The 22,770-nt window shown below is 39.3% G+C and overlaps 2 protein-coding genes across 2 annotated transcripts; both read left to right on the top strand.

The window, feature by feature from the left end:
- Window positions 1-577: 577 nt before the first annotated feature.
- On the top strand, window positions 578-7,425 carry sdad1 (SDA1 domain containing 1). The gene is made up of 22 exons (XM_082540361.1): window positions 578-801; window positions 905-1,009; window positions 1,090-1,188; window positions 1,287-1,397; window positions 2,430-2,501; window positions 2,593-2,693; window positions 2,792-2,849; window positions 3,034-3,108; window positions 3,296-3,397; window positions 3,539-3,608; window positions 3,718-3,821; window positions 4,069-4,126; window positions 4,589-4,647; window positions 4,739-4,815; window positions 5,281-5,378; window positions 5,465-5,541; window positions 5,887-6,016; window positions 6,105-6,196; window positions 6,336-6,517; window positions 6,696-6,780; window positions 6,946-7,107; window positions 7,203-7,425. Exons 1-22 carry the CDS (start codon window positions 712-714, stop codon window positions 7,248-7,250), a joined length of 2,055 nt encoding a protein of 684 aa, XP_082396487.1. The 5' UTR covers window positions 578-711; the 3' UTR covers window positions 7,251-7,425.
- A 667-nt stretch (window positions 7,426-8,092) lies between these two features.
- On the top strand, window positions 8,093-22,027 carry klhl8 (kelch-like family member 8). Its single transcript, XM_082541195.1, has 12 exons — window positions 8,093-8,287; window positions 10,354-10,573; window positions 13,087-13,148; window positions 14,581-14,746; window positions 14,926-15,246; window positions 15,451-15,637; window positions 17,640-17,783; window positions 18,243-18,354; window positions 18,539-18,707; window positions 18,795-18,954; window positions 19,619-19,820; window positions 20,434-22,027. The coding sequence occupies exons 2-12, from the start codon at window positions 10,376-10,378 to the stop codon at window positions 20,555-20,557; spliced, it is 1,845 nt and encodes a 614-aa protein (XP_082397321.1). The 5' UTR covers window positions 8,093-8,287; window positions 10,354-10,375; the 3' UTR covers window positions 20,558-22,027.
- Window positions 22,028-22,770: the final 743 nt, after the last annotated feature.

Here is a 22,770-nt window from a genome sequence, read left to right as displayed (position 1 = left end):
TACCTCTCATCTTTTTTTCCTTCACAAAACGGATAGATCCACTTCTTTTAAGTGTCTCCCACCGCAATTCTTAGCATATTTTGGTTCCCGCAACTGGTCCATCTGGTTCTTGTCTCCCCAGAAGCACTTCCCTTGTGCTATGGAAATCTGTTTTTACCTATTTCTGTTTTCGTTTTTCTTATTTCTGTTTTCTTTTTTCCCATTTCCGTTGTATTTTGTGTGCTTTTGCAGCATTTTTCTTATTGCTGGTGTTTGCTTAAGTTGCAGTCCGTTTGGCCTCTCAGGGCCACCATATAAAACTCGTTGGAAAGCTTTCTGACTTTACTGGACACATTTCTCTTCATCATACCGTTATTTATTTATTTATTATTATTGAACTGTCTTCAAGTATACAAACATTTTTTACATGATTTTTAAATGCAAGAAAAGTTGGTGCAAAATATAAAGAGCGCTTATGAATATAAATCAAAATATTATCACACAAAAACTCTGCATTGTTTTACATTCTTTGAATTCAACGATTTTTCTCCCCTTTAACTTTTGTACACGAGCGTTTCTTCGAAGACGAAAACAGAAGTGACGACAGTGTGGCCGGATGTGACGTTTGGATCCCCTCAAATTAAATGGCAGCGTACACATTGGCCATGCTTGCCCTGTAAGAAGTGCTGCTTTTCATTATTCTGTAACACATACATAATATAATCTTAAACCATGTCCGGTCGACAGAACAACAAACTACCAAACAATCTGCCTCAACTTCAGAATCTCATAAAAAGAGATCCGCAGTCGTACGTCGAGGAGGTGAGTGTTGTTAGCTAAGACTGCTAAACGCATTAGCTGGTAGAGTTGTTTTGGAAGTGTGAGCCTTCTTTTGCTCATGTAATCCTCTCGTTTTCGTCCGCAGTTTCTGCAACAGTACCGACACTATCAGTCCAATGTGCAGATCTTTAAGCTGCAGCCTGACAAACCGAGCAAGGAGCTTGCAGACCTCGTTATGTTTCTCGCTCAGGTAACCCGGTGTGTTTTTGGTGTAGTGAATAGTCCTGAATCTTAGAAGTTGTCTCAATACAATTATTCTTTGCCCTTCAGGTTGGTCACTGCTTCCCCCAGCAGCTCTCCACGTTTCCTAAAGAGTTGTCTGAGTTATTACTTAGTTACCACACAGTCCTGGAGCCGGACCTACGAATGGTGAGGTTGGGTTCATACACCAGGATTCATGTGAACCCGTCACTTTAGTTTTGCTAAAGACTTGAATGGTTTATATGCATTTCTGCTGTCTTTGTCAGACCTTCTGCAAAGCTCTGATCCTTCTGAGGAATAAAGACTTGATTGATGCCTCAGGCCTCCTAGAGCTCTTCTTTGAGCTGCTGCGATGTCATGACAAGCTGCTTAGGAAGGTAAGACTAAGCTTTTTCCCCAAACAGCAACGTAATTAAGGGACATTACAGTTTTTTCCCAGTATTTTGAGAGAGCAATCTGGGAAGCTGTTGTTTAGATATTTATAAAGATAAACAAAAGTTTTGTCTGTGTAAACATGTAGACAGTTTGCCCAAAAACTAGATCAATACCGAGCATGAGGACCATTCGTGATATATGGATAATAGAAATTATTTTATGTTGCTGGGGTTTTTTTTCTTAAGATTTAAGCAGGAAGTGAAACTCTTGACATTAAGAATTTCGAGAGCCAACATGCCATCTGGGGCATCTTATCCATTTGTTGGCCAAGATTCGTTATTCTATATATACACATATATATTCGTACAATATGCTAGAGCAATAATAAAAATAAAATATCGACCTCATAATTTTCCACAGGTTGCTGTTGTAAACATGAGTGTGATTTTGAATGACTTGGCTGGTTGACTCAATCCAGTACAGCTGTTTTAGTCATAAAGCTGCTTGTTCATGTTCTGTTGATAGCTTTAGTTGGTTTTAAGCTTTTAAAACTTAGGAATTTAAAATGTAAAAAAGCCTGCATTCTGTTGGATTGACATTTGGTGGCTGTACATGATATTTGAGTACAGTGAACTGAACTTGTCATGTTTGAGGAACCAGTTTGCGATGATTTTAGTTTTGTGAAATGGTGTGTTATCCTGCTGTGATACTCATTTGGTACTAAGATTTGATGTACTCTGCAGTCAGTGATGCTCTTCTGCAGACCTTGGTTGTACTGAGTGGTTATTTGAGCTCCTGTTGCCTAAAGCAGTCTTGCTATTCACTCGGTGTACCTAACGAAGTGGCCAGTGAGTTTAATTTTGCTAACTGGTGAATGCCTTATGTAGTGATGAGTTAATAACTTTGATCTGTGGACCTGGTTTTCTGCTGTTAGAGCTTCTGCAGACCTACCAATGGGACAGTCTTCTGATTGCTTCTGTTTATTTTTGTTTGTTTGTTTTGCTTTCATGTAAACAATGTTTTTCTCTCTTCAGACTTTGTACACACACATTGTAGCAGACATCAAAAACATCAACGCAAAACATAAAAACAACAAGGTCAACACAGTAAGTACACAGCTGTTGTGCACCCTGATATTGTTTGATAGTCTTTGTAAAATGGTGTGCACTCACAGCGTTGTGCTGTCATTTGTTACAGATGTTACAGAACTTCATGTACACCATGCTGAGAGACAGTAATCCGATAGCAGCAAAGATCTCATTAGATGTGATGGTGGAGCTGTACAAAAGGAACATATGGTGGGTTCAAAGTGAAATGGAAACGTTAAAGCGGCTATTTTACAGCCAATGTATAATTATTTTGTTTGAACATCTTTTCTTTTTTTGTTTTGTTGCAGGAATGATCCCAAAACAGTTAATGTTATCACAACTACGTGCTTCTCCAAAGTGACAAAGGTATATTTTGGGGGTATTAAGACTTAGACCTAGAGCTTTTATTGTCATTGTGGGGTTTCTTGCACAGCAAAATTGGGTATATATATATATATATATATATATATATATATATAAAAATACGTTGTTTATGATATTGATTAAGTGGAAACATTAGTGCTTATGACCAGGCAATCTTCTTGTTTAGATCCTTGTTGCAGGCCTTAAATTCTTCCTGGGAACAGATGAAAATGAGAAAAATGAGAGTGACTCAGAATCAGAGGTAAGCATCAAAGATGGACAGTTTGATGTATGATATGTTATGATACAATATAGAAATTTTTTTTCTTTCATGCTAAGGTAGAATGCATTTGAAACAGATAAATATGGTTTAGATTTGTTGTGCAGTATTCAGTGTGTGTGTGTGTGTGTGTGTGTGTGTGTGTGTGTGTGTGTGTGTGTGTGTGAAGAATGAAGGGCCATCAGCGAGAGACTTGATGGCGAAATTCTCCACTGGCAAGAAAACCTCCAAGAACAAGAAGAAGCTGGAAAAGGCTATGAAAGTCCTCAAGGTGCCACTGTTTTACCTGAAGGGACTGTTTCTAATTCCAATTGTGTAACTTTAAGATGGTTAACAGGACAGTACTGAGAGATGATTTACTGCTGTGCTAGGATGAATTGTTTTAACTCTTTATCCTCGCATTTTCTCTTAGAAACATAAAAAGAAGAAGAAAGCAGAAGTTTTTAATTTCTCTGCAGTTCACCTTATTCACGACCCTCAAGGTATCTAATTGTTCAGCATCACTGCAGCAAATGGAACACACAGAATTTGCCTCGAGGTCATTTAGGCTTCCGTTCATAGAACTGTATAAAATCTATTTTTTTTCTTTAGATTTCTCAGAGAAGCTCTTAAAGCAGCTGGAAGACTCAAAGGAGCGCTTCGAGGTTAAGATCATGATGATGGAGCTCATATCCCGACTGGTTGGAATCCACGAGGTCGGTGACTCATCTGTTTTTTGGGGGTTTTTTTGTTCTTTCGTAAATGAGTTTATTCAAGTCAGATTAACGCAGTTTTAAATGCACCCTTCAGTCCTGTGTGTCGGGTCTGGTAAAACATGTACTGGCTTTTATTGAACTCCACATTTAAATCGCAGCTGTTGAGGCATGAGTGACGTATGCATTGTTTTTTCTTCTTTCTTCTTCTTCTGGCGAGTAAACACTTGGTGTTCTTTTTCTTTTACAGCTCTTCCTCTTTAATTTCTACCCTTTCATCCAGAGGTTTCTTCAGCCTCACCAGAGAGGTAAAAAGAACTCACAGCTAAAGAAACAGATGCTCTTTTCTGTCCTGTACTGCTGTTTATTCATCTAGACCCAGTTTTGGGGATGTCTGCTGCCTTCTCTTGAATAAAATGGAAATAATTGGCTCTTGTTTTAGTGAGTGATACCTCATCAGCAGTGTCTCTTTGTACTGTGTTACCTGAGAGCAAAAAGTTCATCTCCCAGTGTCCACCAGCTAGATGGGATATAAACATCAGTGTCCTTTCTTAGTGGAACTTTCTTAACTGGGTCCTTCTGGTGTGGTGGTGTAGTTTAGTTTAAAAAAAAACATTCCTGATATCTCCAAAACTCAGCAACCCACCTCAAAACAATCTAAATTGATACATAGCAGTACTAACTAAGCTATTATTATTATTTACATTTAAATTAGAATTTTCATGAGAAATCATTTGTCCATGAGACTTTTCTAACCAGCATCTTTGCAGATGTGACAAAGATTCTTCTCTGTGCTGCTCAGGCCTCCCACCAGCTCGTTCCCCCTGAGGTACATTTACTCCTATTTACTCAGTCGTTTTAAGCTGGTTTAACACAGTAGTTTCACACTGCTCTTCCTGTTTAACACTGTTCTGCTGCAGATCATTGAACCTGTGATCATGACAATCGCCAACAACTTTGTGACAGAGAGAAACTCTGGAGAGGTCATGACTGTGGGGTAAGTAGGTCTTTATACGATACTCAAAAGATGTGGTGAATTGAAAAATGAGTCAAGCTAAACCTATAACATACACCGACCAGCCATTTTATTAGGTACACCTCTGTGTAATCGTGGCACAGATTCAGGAAGGAGCTCTAGATTTTCCTACCTGACACGACAGCGTCAAATGGTTGCTGCAGATTTATCAGCTGCACATCAGTTAAGCAAATCTCCTGTTCCGCCACACTCCAAAGGTGCTCTGTTGGAATGAGATCTGGTGCCATTTCAATACAGTGAACTCATTGTCATGACGATGTGCTTAAATGAGTTGAGTTGCAGACATGTGATCGGTTGATTAGATATTTTCATCAATGAGAAGTCTGTTAGGTGCCCAGCAAGTGTTCATACAGGGTTTTTGTAGCTACCTCTTTAGTTTTACTCTATACTTTTATAATAAAACTGACTTTTTCGTTTATGTTTCAGTCTCAATGCCATCAGGGAGGTGGCAGCACGCTGTCCGCTCGCCATCAACGAGGACCTTCTGCAGGACCTGTCCCAATACAAGACCCACAAAGACAAGAGTAAGTAATTGGTCTATTTCAGGTTTTTGTGATTGTGTTGAAGTCTGTATTCACGTTCACATGATGTACACTGCCTTCATTTTCAGATGTAATGATGTCTGCCAGAGGACTTATCCAGTTGTTCAGGAGTCTTAATCCACAGATGCTGCACAGAAAGGATAGGGTGAGCTTCATAGAACTCTATATGAACTTCAAAACATTTTCAAAAATGATGATTTGCCTTCCGATTTGCAGTAAAATGAGGAAAAAAATCTATTTTATGAACATTTGAGTGAATTGTGGGGTGCTATGTTTTCTTAAGTAGTCAAGTAGTGGCAGCACATTTGAAAATCTAATGTAAAATGAATGTTAATAAACCATAAAATTGTTCTGAACGTTCAAGAAGTACAAAGGAGATAAAAGATGGAGATCAGCCCATTCTTGTTACCTGGGTCAATATAAATGTTTTCCAGTTCCTAGAATAGTTGAAGCTACACGTCTGTAAGTATAAACCCTACTCGTCATTCAGGGGAGACCCACTGAGGCATCGGCAGAGGCCAAGATCAAAGACTACGGACAGCTGGAGGCTAAAGACTATATCCCCGGAGCCGAGGTCCTGGAGGTGGAGGAGGAGAACAAAGAGGGAGAGGACGATGAAGGTCGGCCACTGTTGTAACATCCGCCTGCGCGCTCTCTGCGTACGTACAGAATGTGTGAATAATATATTTGTATTGTTTTATATAACAGACGGCTGGGAAAGTGCCAGTATTAGTGATGATGATGAAGATGGGGAGTGGGTGGACGTTCACCACTCATCTGATGAAGATACAGGAGAAGTGGTGAGTTTAAAAAAATGAACAAACATAGCTTGACAGATTGCTAAAACCTCATTATTCATACTATTTCATGGTAGGAAAAAAAGGTATATATTTATAAAACTGTTCTGGTTTTTCATGTTTGTTTTTTGTTGTTAATCAGGCAGAGAAGCTTCAAAGCATGACAGCTGAGGAAAGAAAAGCCAAGGCAGCGGCGGTCAGCGCCAGCAGGCTCCTCACCCAAGATGACTTCAAGAAGATCAGTCTGGTCCAGATGGCCAAAGAGGTCAATGCTGCACCAGGCAAGAAGAGGAAAAATGTGGACAGTGATGACGAGCGAGACAAGTAAGGGCATGAAATGAACCTTAAACATTCATAAAATGAAATGTATTTTATTGAAATCTTAATAGTTTGTGCAAAACAGTTTTACTCTCAGGTTCACGGTCTCTTGAATTTAGCATGTGGGCCTTTGTGCTGATTAGCTTGTTGAGAATGACGGTCATCTTATTTATTTTTTTCCCAGAGGAGAGCTGCTGACGTTGAGAGATATTGAGAGACTGCACAAGAAACCAAAAGCGGACAAGGAAACACGACTGGCAACAGCAATGGTGAATAAATTGTGATGGAAATGTGCACATTTGTTTAAATGAAAAATCAGTTCATGCATATGAAACACTGACTCTGGGGAGTTTAAGAAACTCTCAGTGCATTTCAGAAGTGTAAGCCTGATTTATTGTTAGCATTCTGGCCTAATGATGTGTTTGATTTTCTAGGCGGGACGGACGGACAGGAAGGAGTTTGTCAAGAAGCGGACCAAGCTAAACCCACACGCTAGCAGCAGCAACAAGGAGAAGAGGAGAAATAAGAACTTCATGATGATGAGGCACAGTCAGAACGTCAGGACTAAAGGCAAACGCTCCTTCAGAGAGAAACAGGTAAGTCACACATGCCTTTTTACAAATGTGTATATAAACAAGAAACTACTTTGGCATTTCACCTGGAAATGTTTTTTATGTGTCTTTTAATCTAGATTGCTTTACGAGAGGCTCTCCTGAAGAAGAAGAAGCAGTACAAGTAGCAGAAAAGGACATTGTGTTGTAGTTGCTTGCTAAACTTTGTGTTTAAAAAAAAATCTAAATAAAAAACGTAGATCCTTTAATTGGACTGTAAAACACACTTTAACATGTATTTTTTTTCTGTGGATAAACAGCATAATTTACTCATTTTCCGAAATAAATGATCTTTGATAATTGTGTGATGTGTTTTACTTGAGTTGGTTGTCATTTTTATTCACTATATACTTTTAATATTAAGTTAAATGTAAATATCTGGTATGTCAGAATACAAGCGCTGACTGAGTGTTCTCTGTTTTTGTACTGTTCTATTTAACTACATTAAACACAGCGCTCTTAGTTTTGATACTATCTGCTGGAACACTGTTGCATATTTTTAAGCCATGCCTCTCCATGTTTGCTTGTGTATGAACTTCCACGACTTGTTTTCAGTGTTGTTTGCAGGGTGCTATAGAAATGCCAGCCATACACTACTGTTCAGTAAAGAGAACTCCTCAGGGTACAAAGGTGTTAATGTGCGATCTTATGTAAGATTTTATTGGAGAATAGAGTTGTGTAATTGTAATTACAATCTTAAATGTCCTTACTTTGCACATTTCTCCCCACTTTAGGGCTTTATTTGTCCCAAGTGTTATCTACTGTACCCACTTCTTTAGCTTCTTATGTTTTATTTATACACACACACACACCATAGTACTGTTGTACTGCTTTTTAGATGCTTTAACTTTTAAGCTGGCACCATTACACTGTAACAGATTTGATATTGGTATTTTTATCGGTATCAAATTTAATGTCTTAGATGTCAGACATCAACGTTAAAGTGTCAGTATCTCAGAACCGAGAGGCAGGTGTGTGGGGGATATTTCAGGGTGTCACAGAGACCGCTTTATTTAGCTTACATTTTGTTACTTCGGCTTCTTTTTCTGTACTTTGAAACTACATTACCCGTGAAGCACCTGGAATCACAACAAACGTGCCACTGCCAAGCAGCAAAGCATTCCTCTCAATGAAGCCGGCATCTTAATTCTCGCTGCGACATGAGGTATTTCTTTATAATTCATTTGAACGCTTATGAAAATTAACTTTTTTATTTATCGCAGTTCTGCTGTAACTTTTTGGGGGGCTAAATTTGTGTCCTCATCTTGTCCGTTTCCTGTCAGACAACGTTAGCTGTCATGCGAATGCTAATCTGCCTAGTAGCTGCTTTTAGCAAACAAGCTAGCCAATAATCTGCTGCTAGCATGGCTGTCTAGATTTATAATGCAGAGCAGTAATTTCATTTCCCTGGTTTTTAAGACACAAACGAGCATACTGTGTGTAACTAACTAGTGGTGCTATACTGTGGAGACTAAACCATAATTGCGTCTCGATTCACAAATTGTTGACCTTTGGATGAATGTATGTCGACAGAGATTTTAGTTCAGTTGTTTTGTTGACCGTTTTGACCGAGTTTAACAACCTACCTACATGCAGTAAAACAATCTTGGATGAAACCTGTCCTTAATGTTCTTTACGCAGAACAGCTAGATGCAATATTTAAGTTGGTGCAGATTATTTAGTGCACTGAGGGCTACTTAAAGCATGAGACCTGTACAAGATATAATATCTGATAAATGCGACAATAATCTATAGGTGTAGATGAAGTGTGCTAAATGCTATCCATGGCAGAGAAGATGATGTAAATGCAAACTCTGTGCAGATAACTGTATTGCAGATTGGCCCTTTGACATTTATCAGACACTTTCAAGAGCTGCCTGACCCTTAACTCAGTGTGCATTCACTTGTCAGTTTTATTAGTCAGTTAATGACAAAGAACAACATTTGACCTCATTAAGGGCACTTGCAGTGCTCCCTTGGAAGTAGGTGAAGTAATTTGACATGACAACTGTAGGTCTTTGGAAGAGCGTGACTCTCTTTGTATGCTAAAGTGCCTCACATTGATCCCGTTAGTTCATCAGTGGGAGTCTTGATTTTTGTGTCACATGAGAAAATGTGATTGTTATCATCCTTCTGTGTGCACTTTGAGCAGTAGTTGTGCACTGCATCTGTCGTTAAATTATTGACTCTCTCACTCCACTTCCTCTTTATAAATAAAATAACACAGTCTGATCATCTTAGCATCTTAAAACCACCTCCAACGGTTGCTTAGGCCAACCCAGCTTTTGCCTTTTAAATAAAATGGATATTGCTGCATCCCTACATATGTTGAAGCCTATCCACAAGCCTACAAAGTAGAAGAGAAGTGGCGATTGGCTTTGATCATAAGTGCATATGATGGGACTTGATGTTTTCTGCTCTTTTAGCTGAGAGGACTAGTGATGAGGGGGCGATACACTGAGGCTATTCAGTATCAGGGGCATAGCTTAAAAAAAGCGAGACAGTACATCATCTGTAAAGCGTAGGTGGAGCTTAAAGCTTCAGCTGTTACTCTCACTTCCTGTTCTTAAATAAAGACGTATCAATTTTGGAAATTGTTCATCAGATTCATCGATCGGTAGGTTTTTTTAATGGATTAGATTGTTGAGTTTTTTCATTTTTAAAGTGTGATTTGTGTGTTTGAGGGAACTGCTTTTCCTGTGTTTTGCTAAAGTAGTGAAGAAGTGACACTAAAACGGGGGAGGAATACTGACTTAACTTGCTCAGCTGACAGGTCGTGTCCCCCACCCCTCACTTCCTCTTCGTTGCCTCTCTTGAAGGTTGCTGTTATTTGTGCGGTTGCAGTTGTTGGATGCAGTTGAATTCAGTGGAATTTAAAAATTGCACTTATTATTGATTACAGGCTGTGATTAGACTGTTAGTATTGTTGGGTTGGGTTTTTTGTTGTTTTACAGTCTTACACTACAATCCAATAAAACTGAGAAAAGATGAACAGCGATAGAGCCTTATGAATGAGCCATGAATATAGAGACGGGAGAAGAGATTCGCTATTCCACTGCTTTCCTTGTAGCAGACACTTATGTGTGAACATTTGCAGTTATTTTAACATAAAATAACCTGATTTAAATAGAATTAAAGCATCTGTATTGTTAAAACACTGCAAAACAAAAAATACCTAAGTGGAAAGAATATGATTTTATGTATTTACTGGCTTCTATTTTTACCATCTAGGTGTTGTTTCCTGTAGCCCACTATGGCACCGGGGGATGTGGTGCCAGACCATGCCAAACAGCTGAAGTCCAAGGAGAAGCGACCTGCAAGCAGGGCATTGAAATCAGAATGTGAACCTGACGGGTCCTTTGTCTTTGAGGCTCATGAAGCCTGGAAGGACTTCCATAACTCCCTCCGGCATTTCTATGAAGTGGGTGAACTCTGTGACGTCACGCTGAAGGTGGGCCTATGCACCTGGACTCGAGAAAAATTTGTTCCTTTTTACTTTTTGATTTTTGGTTTTTAGATTGGCCTATTCACAATTTCAGAACTAATGCCAAAATCACATCACATGGTGAACATTAAGGAGTAACTTATATACAGGGTGGGCCATTTATATGGATACACCGTAATAACATGGGAATGGTTGGTGATATTAAAGTCCTGTTTGTGGCGCATTAGTATATGTGAGAGGGCAAACTCCTCAAGATGGGTGGTAACCATGGTGGCCATTTAGAAGTCGGCCATCTTGGATACAACTTTTGTTTTTTCAATAGGAAGAGGGCCATGTGACACATCAAACTTATTGGTAATGTCACAAGAAAAACAATGGTGTGCTTGGTTTCAACGTAACTTTATTCTTTCATGAGTTATTTATAAGTTTCTGACCACTTATAAAATGTGTTCAATGTGCTGCCCATTGTGTTGGATTGTCAATGCAACCCTCTTCTCCCACTCTTCACACACTGATAGCAACACCGCAGGAGAAATGCCAGCACAGGCATCCAGTATCCGTAGTTTCAGGTGCTGCACATCTCATATCTTCACACCATAGACAATTGCCTTCAGATGACCCCAAAGATAAAAGTCTAAGGGGGTCAAATCGGGAGACCTTGGGGGCCATTCAACTGGCCCACGACGACCAATCCACTTTCCAGGAAACTGTTCATCTAGGAATGCTCGGACCGGGCACCCATAATGTGGTGGTGCACCATCTTGCTGGAAAAACTCAGGGAACGTGCCAGCTTCAGTGCATAAAGAGGGAAACACATCATCATGTAGCAATTTTAAATATCCAGTGGCCTTGAGGTTTCCATTGATGAAGAATGGACCCACTATCGTTGTACCCCATATACCACACCAAACCATCACTTTTGTTGTGCCAAGAGTCTTGGAGGGATCCATCCAATGTGGGTTAGTGTCAGACCTATAGCGGTGGTTTTGTTTAACGTCACCATTCACATAAAAGTTTGCCTCATCACTGAACAAAATCTTCTGTGTGAACTGAGGGTCCTGTTCCAATTTTTGTTTTGCCCATTCTGCAAATTCTGTGCGCCGATCTGGGTCATCCTCGTTGAGATGCTGCAGTCGCTGGAGTTTGTAAGGGTGCCGTTTGTGAGTAGCTAATATCCGCCGAAGGGGATAATAATGCCACTAACTAATGCCACTCTCCAGTGATATGTGGCGAGTGCTACACTGTGGGCTCTGGCTGAATGAAGCTAGGACAGCCACTGATGTTTCTTCATTAGTGACAGTGTTCTTGCGTCAACATTTTGGCAAATCCAACACTGAACCAGTTTCACGAAACTTACCAAGCAGTTTGCTAACTGTAGCATGGGAGATGGGTGGTCTTGTAGGGTGTCGTGCATTGAAATCTGCTGCAATGACCCGGTTACTGCGTTCACCAGATATCAACACAATTTCAATCCGCTCTTCACGTGTTTACCTCTTCGACATGTCAATGGCTGTGAACAAAGAGAAACTTGTAAATAACTCATGAAAGAATAAAGTTACGCTGAAACCAAGCACACCATTGTTTTTCTTGTGACATTACCAATAAGTTTGATGTGTCACATGGCCCTCTTCCTATTGAAAAAACAAAAGTTGTATCCAAGATGGCCGACTTCTAAATGGCCACCATGGTCACCACCCATCTTGAGGAGTTTGCCCCCTCACATATACTAATATGCCACAAACAGGACTTTAATATCACCAACCATTCCCATGTTATTACGGTGTATCCATATAAATGGCCCACCCTGTACATTAGGGCTATACAGTTATTTTTGATCAATATTGAGATCGTGATTATTTGTCAGGATAATTTATTGATTTCCATGGCAATAGACATTTTTATTGCTCTTTCATGGAAGTATAATACTATAATATATAATCCATATTACATTCTTAATAATACACAAATCTGTGTATCGAAATAAAATTGGTCCCCCTTATCCACCTGATTTGGGTGCAGCCCTTACAGGAAAACTGTAATGCAAAGAAAAGACAAAGATAAATCCACAAGGCACTGCTTTCTCTTTTACATTGTGAAAGATGTTTATTCACCTGGCTCAAGTGCATCCCCTAGGAGCTAACGTTTCACTCTATTTATTGGATTTTCATGATGTGAATAAAACTTGTAGCAAAGCATTTGACAGCAGTGAGGTCCCTCATTTTGTATATAGTGCAGCTATCGCCACACATAACTATGAGGGGATAAAATATGTTTTGTAGTAAAGTTGATTATTTTCCTGAAACATCCATTTACTCATCATGTTTAGTGGACGCACTTTAGCCAAAAAGAATACAGTTGTGTCTGTGATTTCAGTCAGTGTTTGTAAGCTCCATGAATTTTTCAGTATCACTGAAGGAAACTAGTTTTGATTGAGATTAAAATTTGATTAATCGTGTAGCCCTAATTTAATGATGTCAAAGTGTGCTTGTATCATGTATTTTCTGTTTTTCTTTTTCTAGGTTGGCAGCAGGTTGATACACTGTCACAAGTTGGTGCTGGCCTGTGTTATCCCTTACTTCAGGTATGTTTTGCCTGTATCGGTGTCTTAACCCTGGGTTTTTTTCTAACAGCCATAGGGGGGAGACTTCTTGGATTAAAAAAAAAAAAAGATATCTGTATGTACAGAAAAATGTACGACCTAAGGACACAAAGTTTTACTAACGGGTTTATTGTCTCAGTTGTTAGTTTTAAGCCTTATCTAACACCGTATGGTTTGATTTTGTATATTGTGTTCTAAGAATGGTCCACAACTCCCTCATCATATCCAGTTTGCAAATAAATAAGATAACAATGGTCAAAAGTGGCAAACCAGTGACTTTTCCACCTTTTATTTGTTAAGTTTTACTTTTTCTTTAGTTTTTATTTACGATGTTGGCTGCTTTTTCAATCATTTTCAGTCCTTGTAGCTGACAGTTTTCAGAGAAATGCATAAATTGGTATTTTTGCAACAACAAGATGATTCCCGAAGATCTATCAGCTCAAAACCTGCAACAGCATGGTGTGCAGTGTGTTTTCACAAAAAAAAGACAAAAGAAGCGGCAAGCCCAAAAACAAAAAACATACAGTGGTCCCTCGTTATATCGCGGTTCACTTTTCGTGGCCTCGCTGTTTCGCGGATTTTTTTGTGTGCAATTTTGCATGTTTGGCTTTTTGTTTTTTTACAGCGCATTGTGTTCTGCATCCTGATCGGCTGTAGACAATTTTCAATAAATCTCGTGCCGTGTCTCCTGTACAGTACAGAATGCGTTCAGCTTGTCAAATTTACATTAATCATCACTAGCAGAAGACAACAAACACAACAGTGTCGACGTCAAAGGATTATAAGGCGCATTAAGTGAAACCAATCAAACTTTACTCAACTCATTCTTCTTGCTTCCTCCACTTCCGTACCATTAATTCATTAATGTTGAATTCTCTCACATCTGCTCTATTCCCATGTTCTGGACCTGAAAACATGGTTTGACTTTGGTTTCATTCTATAATACTGGACTTGTTTTTCTACGAAGGTTTGAACTTTGAGAGAGTTTAAACAAGAGAGAAACGTGTCAAAATGTTCATGCCCGTCTGAGAAAAATGTATAAAGTGTGTAGTGAAGGGTTTTACAGCCTTAAAACATCTATAATAATTGTAAGAAATAAACTTCGCGGATTTCACCTATTGCGGATTATTTTTGGAACGTAACACGTAATAAATGAGGGACCACTGTACTGCAGATGAACAGTATTTGAAAATTTTTTAATATTTACATTACAATAATTTATTTAAAAATCCAAACTCTTATTAGTGTTTAAAGTTTATTTTCAGCTAAAATCAGTTTTCATAGACTAAAAGGTTACTGCTGTCAAAGTATCGATTTTTGACAACTTGTAATGTGAACCATGGTTGCATTTTTAAACATTAGTTGGTGCCTTGTTTTGAATCTTTGTGTTCAAGTGACTTTTTCATTTCATCAGGGCCATGTTCCTGTCAGAGATGTCTGAAGCCAAGCAGGAACTGATAGAAATTAAAGACTTTGATGGTGATGCCATTCAGGACCTGGTGCATTTTGCTTATTCCTCCAAGCTCACCTTAACTGTGGATAATGTCCAGCCACTGCTTTATGCTGCCTGCATCCTTCAGGTAGACAAGCACAACAAGCACTAGCATCAGATTATAACATGAACAGAGGTGTCCTGCGTTTCAAGTATAGTTTTGATTTACCACATTAATGCATAATGACAGTTTTAATCTAGAAAAACACTGAACTATATAATCCAACTCGTAATTTTTGAAGTTGATTTATTGCCTCTTTCAAATAGGTTGAGTTGGTGGCGAGAGCCTGCTGTGAATACATGAAGGCACACTTTCACCCCACCAACTGCCTGGCAGTTCGAACCTTTGCCGAGAGCCACAATCGGGTGGACCTGATGGACATGGCTGACCGCTACGCCTGCGAGCACTTCACAGAGGTAGTGGAGTGTGAGGACTTTACATGTGTGTCTCCCCAGCACTTGCGTACATTACTGTCCTCCAGCGACCTCAATATTCACTCGGAGACACAGGTGTACAATGCAGCAGTGAAATGGCTAAACGCAAACCCACAGCATCACGAGGCCTGGCTGGACCAGATCATGTCTCAGGTTTGAGAATGGCCTGGAAAGGTTTTTTTTTCTTTTCTTTTTTATATTAGTGTTGTATTCTTGAATGTGTGTCAGAAGTCAGAGTTTATCACCTGGTTTACTGATTACCTGAATGTTTAGGGGAATAACTGTGAGTAAAAGGAGTGTTATATAATCACTTTAGCATCCGCATGACACCCGCATGTATGTTTGTCTCTCCTTTAGGTGCGCCTGCCCCTACTACCAGTAGAGTTTCTGACTGGAACCGTGGCAAAAGATGAGATGATCAAAGGTAACCTGAGCTGTCGTGACTTGATGGATGAAGCCAGAAACTACCACCTGCACCTCAACAACAAGGTGGTTCCAGACTTTGAGTATTCAGTCCGTACCATACCCAGGAAGCACACTGCAGGTACCTTTATATGGTGGTGCTCTGCTGTGAGCATGTAACAAGTCTTTTGTTTTATGGCATTTAGAAAGTCATTACAGCACATTTTCTTATCTTTATAAAAGCACACTTGCAGACATAAAACCAAGTGGCTTTTTGCAAGTTCATGTGCAGTTACGGACCTATTTACATCACATTACATTAGTACCTTAAATCTGCTGTTATAGGCAGATGGTTTGGGGGTTTTAATTATAGTCAAGCTAGAGATAAGTAGCACAGTGCTGATGAATATCACTGAAACAACCCAAACTATCTCTTCATTCCTAATGCTCCTCACTTCAAATAGTCACTGTAACGTGTAACTGTGCTTGCATTTTAAGAATTAAACATAATAAAATTGAAAAGGTGGCAGTGAGACATCGTTGCTGAGCTGCAGAGGCATATTATAGCAGTCTAAAGTATGGTTGCGCAATTAATTGAATTCATTAAATGTACACATGATTGAGCAATATCGAAAATGCGTGCTCTGTTAATTGAACTCAAGGGCTCCTTGAATCCTTCCCTTATAAAAAGGACATTTAATGACCTCTCCTGTACCCTTAATGACCAGGTTTTACTCCTCAGTAAATATCAACAAAGACGAGGTTTGATGACAATTTAGAATAGGTTCCAGGTTGTTCTGAGGGTAGCTATAGTAAGCTATATAGACAGAAACCATCACCAATAACTTTTGAAGCAGGCCTGAAATAGGACAGAAAATACTCTGTTCAGAAAAGAGAAACTCGGGTTACCCCTAGTAGGCGTTTAGGAGGGAAAGATTTGAATCAGTGCCTGACTACATGAGCCAATCACAGCTGTTCCTTGTACCATGCAGCTTGAGGTTTCCTGGTGTCCTCAGATGACATCTGCTACAACAGAAGGTACTGGACATTTAATGGGCTATACTTCAGCCACCTGAAAACACCTCAACCTAAAATGTAATTCATGCACGAAGGTCAAGAGAAACAGTGCAATGTTTGCTAATCTCAAATGTCCATAAAGTGAGCCTGTAGAGTGTGTCAGCTCACCAAAATACACTAAAATCACAATTGCAGTCCTATTCCATTTGGCCAAAGCTGAGTGTCCATTAAACACTGTGAGTAACACAGTGTTTAATGGACAAAGGCTTTGGGAAAATGGTAAACATATTATGCCTTTCTCCAAAAGTTGATTCTGTTCATCTGGACGTAGCGTTTTGTGGGAGAAACGTTTTGTCACTCATCCAAGTGACTTCTTCAGTCTCAGCTGACTGCAGGTTTCCCCAAATCTTATAAACAGTACATTTGCATAATGACTGAAACCAGCCCAGTGAAGGAACAATGGGCTGGGAGGTCAGTTCCTTAATCATAATTATGCAAATACTCATGACCACTGATCAAAGACCACTGATCAGTTATGCCTTTCTGCAGTTATTTTGCAAAAGTGACAAAAAACCTACACTGTCACACCATGACAGGGGAAAAGGCGGGGGTGTCTCAGGGGTTCCAAGTATTTTGCTACAAGTTTGTGTCATGTCAGATACAATGAATGGAGTGAAAGACTTTATATTTTGCTTCTAGAAGATGCACTGATGTCACACTGCATTGGTTTTTATTAAAAGAAATGTAGGACAGTGTATAAATGAAAGCAATGCTCTGCTTGATTTTTCCAGACTTCTCTTAATAAAGAAATTCAAGACCTAATTTTCACTCGGATGCTAACAAATAGCTTTCTCCTGCTTCTGGCGAGTAATTTTAATATGTGTGGGTTGCTCTGTCCACCTGTGGATTGTTCTCTGGGATTGTAACAAAAACACTGCACTGAGTTTAAAAGTTGCTGCCATGCCATGAAAAATAAGGGCCCTGAATCTCATGCTCAAATAGATCTTTCAAAACTTTTAATAACTTGTAATTTATATTAACTTTTCCATGTTGGCTAAAGTGTTTTTCATCTTCTTTCTGAAGACCTCAGAGTGCCAGGCATTTGTTCTGTCCAATTGTTTCTTCAGGAGTTTTGTTCTGCGTGGGTGGCCGGGGCGGTTCTGGTGACCCGTTTCGCAGCATTGAGTGTTACTCCATCACTAAGAACAGCTGGTTTTTTGGCCCTGAAATGAACAGCAGACGGCGTCACGTGGGCGTAATATCTGTAGGAGGTAAGAAAGATGTCGTATGATTGCGTTACAGAATGTAAACAAGAACATTTTCACCTGAACGATGAAATGTTGAGCTATGGAAGCTGAGGGAGTAGAGTACAACATACTCAGTAAAGTCAAAAGTGGGCACAGATGAGCCAGATCCTCCTGATCACACAGTTAAATTGTCTCATACCAATATGGTTCTCAGTCGGATGCTGCTGTTCACTGGTGCAAGTGTTCTTGAGGAGAAAGAAAGCATAACCATGAAAGAAATGAACAGATGAGTCTGATCCAGGAGAGCTGCACCTTCCAATTAACTGGACATTAAGGATCTGCTGCTAATGCTTGATACTAATAGGATTGTGGCCAATCAGTGATTTTCTGATTAGTGTGCAGTATGTCAATATTAATGGTATCAGTTCATATTCTGGTCATGTGATGGTAAACAAACAGGGAATTACAATTTGTTTTCTTCAGGCAAAGTTTATGCTGTTGGGGGCCATGATGGTAATGAACACTTGGGAAACATGGAGATGTTTGACCCCTTCACTAACAAGTGGATGATGAAAGCGTCGATGAATACCAAAAGGTATCAATCGAAAATTTGCTCCAGTGCAACTCCTGAAGAAAAGTTGGAGTGATTTAAAAATATTTAATGATCACACAGAAAGAAAAAAATTACAAGTTTTGATCCTGTTCCATAGTAAGGAATGTACGTTTCTTTCTGTGAAGCATTAACTGTATGGCTAGTTTCATGAACATATGTATTTCAGGAGGGGGATAGCCCTGGCAGCCCTTGGTGGTCCTATATATGCTATTGGAGGTCTGGACGACAACTCCTGTTTCAACGACGTGGAGCGTTATGACATTGAAAGTGACTGCTGGAGTGCCGTGGCGCCGATGAACACCCCCAGGGGAGGAGTTGGATCCGTGGCACTGGGGGTAAAACTGAAGAGAAAGGTCAAAAACATCTATCTGATCTGCGATATGTACTCAGCACTTAACTACTTTATGCTCTCCCATTTTCAGAATTTTGTGTATGCTGTGGGAGGCAACGACGGCGTGGCGTCACTGTCCAGTGTGGAACGGTTTAATCCTCATCTCAACAAGTGGACAGAGGTCTGCGAGATGGGACAGCGTCGGGCTGGAAATGGAGTCAGCAAACTCAATGGCTGCCTCTATGTAGTGGGTAAGAGGAATTGTAGGAGAACACTTGTCATATTCTTCTCTACAGGCTGATTCGTTGGATAGTCCAATAATGTTGGAATTTACTGCACGGAATTTATATGATGCAGTTTGTCAATGTTTGCTTCCTCTTTCATGCGTGCTTCTTTGGTGAACCAAACAAATGCTCAATCCAGAAAGCTGAAAGTTCATTGTTTGTAAAGCTATTTGGTAACTGATTCACAGAAAGAGGATTTTATTGCATCACCTCAATTTAAAGAGTTGTTTGAGGTTCACCAGCTTCAGGTAAAAACATGTAATGCTGTTGTATAGCTACTTGTAGAGCTGCTTATAGAACAAAATAACTACATTTGTTTGAGTAATTAGTGAGGATTTGCAGCTACCCTTGAAATCCCCAAAGAAAGTATTCGAATAGTCGTCCTAGTGTTGATATCTATACTGAGGTGTCAAACCTCATCATGAAGTGTACAGGGGAGGTCGTTAAATGCCGTCTTTATGGGAGACAGTGTTAAAAACAGGTGTTAAACCTGAGTGTGAGGTTTTACTAATATTCTCAGCATTTCACGCATTTTTTTATTTCGCATGGGAGTTTCACATTTATAACAACATCCTAAAAATCCCCCCAAAATAAAATTTTTATGACTGTCTTATCTTATAATTTTCCAAAGGTGGTTTTGATGACAACTCGCCACTGAGCTCCGTAGAGCGCTTTGACCCACGAATGCACCGCTGGGAGTACGTGTCAGAGCTCACCACCCCACGTGGAGGGGTCGGGGTCGCCACTGTAATGGGAAGAGTGTTTGCAGTCGGGGGACACAATGGGAACATTTACCTGAACACAGTGGAGGCTTTTGAGCCACGAATGAACAGGTCAGTAGGAGAAGCATGAGGGTTGTGTTTCTACATGTACAGAGGTGTGAGAGAATAACTTTTTTCAGTAGGCGTAAAACTGAGCAGCAAATATTCTGGATGCATTCCTGTTTCAAATGTTTTTTCCCCACTATTATTCTTCAAGAATATGTATATACATAAAAAAGCAAAAATTAGGTATTTATTAGATGATTCTTAATAAGAGTCTGATGAAAGTAGGGTTACTGGCAGTGGGCAAATTGATCCAACATCATTAATCATCTTTTTACAAGAATACATTATGTCAACTGCTGATTTGGCTCCTGGTATCATTCCTAGCTTGGATACCGATAAACCATTCACTTGACTTGAAAATTAAAATTAATATTAAAATATAGGGACTTGAACCATCTATCATTGTAATTTGATTGGTTTTTTTGAGCTACACTCATTAGACACTCATAAGTCCATAATTATAGATTATTTGTACATTATATATGTACCATATATTTAGCCTAAAACATTTGAAGGACTTGAGTAGTTTTCTAAATAATGGAATTTTAAAATGACCTCTAAAAGTCCAAAGTGTTCTTGTTGTTAATTGTCTATTGATTTGTGTATCTTTGCTGTTCAGGTGGGAGCTGGTGGGCTCAGTGTCTCACTGCCGTGCTGGAGCTGGAGTCGCTGTCTGTTCGTCTCACGTCAGCCAGATCAGAGACGTCGGACAAGGCTCCAGCAACGTGGTCAACTGCATGTGAGCTCCACTCCACGCACTATCAGGCGACTGACTGCCAGGCCACCGTCACATCCGATAACTGCACAAAATCGGAGAAATTTCACCCGATGTTCAGTTTTTTCAGTGAGATTTTAATGACTTGAAGTGCACATTTGACAAATCTGAAGTCTTCTGTGACAAAAAGACACTTTGAAGACATTTGTGACTCCTGCAGGTGTTCTGTACAATCATTGATGTTGTATTTTGTACTGTACTTTTCCTTGTTTCCCTGCTTTGACTGAGTTTTGACTGTTTAAGGGAAAATAGTAGCTGAGCCATGTACATATACAGACCACTTGAGAAAGAGAGGGGTGCTTTGATTCATATCGTGAACAAGAATGTTTTAGTTGGCCAGTATGAAAGCATTCTAACCATCAGTCCTAATCGGTCTCTCTGTCCTCCATCGTAATCTTTCAGAGAGATGTGACACATTAGTAGTTTGAAGGTATTCATACTGGCTTCAACACTTGCCTGTGCACCAGTTCATTTAAATTATTCCCATGAATCTGAAATGTGATGTGAAAACGCCACGAAATGTCCAAGACTGTTGCCCTCGCATTTCCAGATTAGTGAAAACAAACGTTTAAAGGTTTAGAACAGCTGAAGTAAGGCAGAGCTTACTTGAATATTTATAGGTATTTTTTTCTCCATTATTGTGTTTTGATAATCATTTAGAGCTCACTGATCTAAATCGTTGATTAGCGACTGACTGGTGAATTACGCTGCTGCAAGTGCCAAACACACAAAAACTGTAAATGCCAGTCCGGTGTAACAATCTGCTGAAAGTCGACTCATTTACGTCGACTTTAGAGCTGAGAAAAGTGTGATGACTATAACTGAGAGATGAGGTCACTGCTCATCTCTGTTATAGTCATCACTAAATCATTAAAGCAATATGGTGCACCTCTTTGGTTCTTTTCCATTATTGCATCGAGATCTGGTCAGAACTGACAGAAGCTGACTTTGAAAACACTGTCAGTGCTTTCAGATTTTTAAAAGATTGTGTCTGTGGATGGTTGTTCTGTTATATTTTAATATATGAACACTTTTGTATACCAATATAGCCGTCTCTTTGGCATTATTCTTTACTGACTAATCCATTGCTGTGCACTATTTTCCTAGACTAGATGTGAAGTCTTGAGTATATTTTTGTCAGAAATGGAGAATTTAAAGTTTCAAGTTGTTCATCAATACATGCTTATTTCTGCCATATGAAGAAAGAAAATATTATTTCTGATAATGTTTGTATGAGTAAAATACATATTATTGCAGATTTCTCTCTGGTATTATTGATATCATTTTTACACTAAAATTAAAGCCAACTTTATTAGTAAATGAGTCTTTTGTAAACTTTGCTGTGTAAGCTTGGTGTTCTTCCTCCTTTTGACTGCTTCCATTTGGTGGTTTATTTACATGGTATCAGTTGGCACAATAAAGATATATGTAAATGTTACTTGGTGAGATTCCTCTTTATTTCTGGATAATCTGATGTTTGTCTTCTGGCTTAAAATGTTAAAACAAAAACAACAATCATGGAAACAACAGTGGCTATTACAAAGTTGGTACATTTACCTCATAGACAGTACAAGACTTCTGCAAGATACACTCTAATAGATGCAATATCTGGTTTTCTGAAGAAGCAAAAATAATAAAAAAACTGGAATGTATTCACTGTGTTGTTCATCATTATTATTCATTTTAATGATATGTTAACTTGAGTTAACCAGCTGTCTGTTTTACCCCCGCTGTCAGCCACTATCCTCCTATGAGGTTGTTCTGTTCTCTTTACTCATTCATTTTATGAGCACCACTATCAGAAGTCCTGACACAGTGACTTTGGTAAAATGGAGAAGCTGTTTATGGGCCTTGCTTGTTGATATTTAGCAGCAAGTAGCAAGAAGAAGTGATGCTATATAGCTTGATACCTGGTGTGTCCTCTCTTTAATCTGTGGTATTGCCCAAGGATCTATCTTGGGTCTCCTTTAATTACTATGTATAATCCTGTCAGAGTAACTGGTGTCCTCAGTTGCCAGATATTTACAGACTCAAAATGACCCCGTATTTTTCCTTAAAAGGTCATTTAAAATTTAAAATGTAAAAAGAAATCTGTTTCCTATGATCTATGTCCCCTCTAGTTTCTAGCATGTGAAACATCTAGAGACTGCAGATGAGTAATGCTGCTGCAGGCTAGGGACA

Source organism: Aulonocara stuartgranti (genome assembly GCF_965226115.1).
Source record: "Aulonocara stuartgranti genome assembly, chromosome: 7".
Lineage (NCBI taxonomy): Eukaryota > Metazoa > Chordata > Actinopteri > Cichliformes > Cichlidae > Aulonocara > Aulonocara stuartgranti.
This window is presented reverse-complemented; position numbering and strand designations above follow the sequence as displayed.

What these genes read in the sequence shown, in the direction of transcription:
- sdad1 (XM_082540361.1), top strand. Translation starts at nt 712, where the DNA reads ATGTCCGGTCGACAGAACAACAAACTACCAAACAATCTGCCTCAACTT. An exon ending in AAAACAACAAGGTCAACACA is followed by an intron (nt 2,502 to 2,592) that starts GTAAGTACACAG and finishes CATTTGTTACAG; the next exon opens with ATGTTACAGAACTTCATGTA. An exon ending in TCTTCAGCCTCACCAGAGAG is followed by an intron (nt 4,127 to 4,588) that starts GTAAAAAGAACT and finishes GCATCTTTGCAG; the next exon opens with ATGTGACAAAGATTCTTCTC.
- klhl8 (XM_082541195.1), top strand. Translation starts at nt 10,376, where the DNA reads ATGGCACCGGGGGATGTGGTGCCAGACCATGCCAAACAGCTGAAGTCC. An exon ending in TGGACCAGATCATGTCTCAG is followed by an intron (nt 15,247 to 15,450) that starts GTTTGAGAATGG and finishes TCTCTCCTTTAG; the next exon opens with GTGCGCCTGCCCCTACTACC. An exon ending in GCGTCGATGAATACCAAAAG is followed by an intron (nt 18,355 to 18,538) that starts GTATCAATCGAA and finishes TATGTATTTCAG; the next exon opens with GAGGGGGATAGCCCTGGCAG.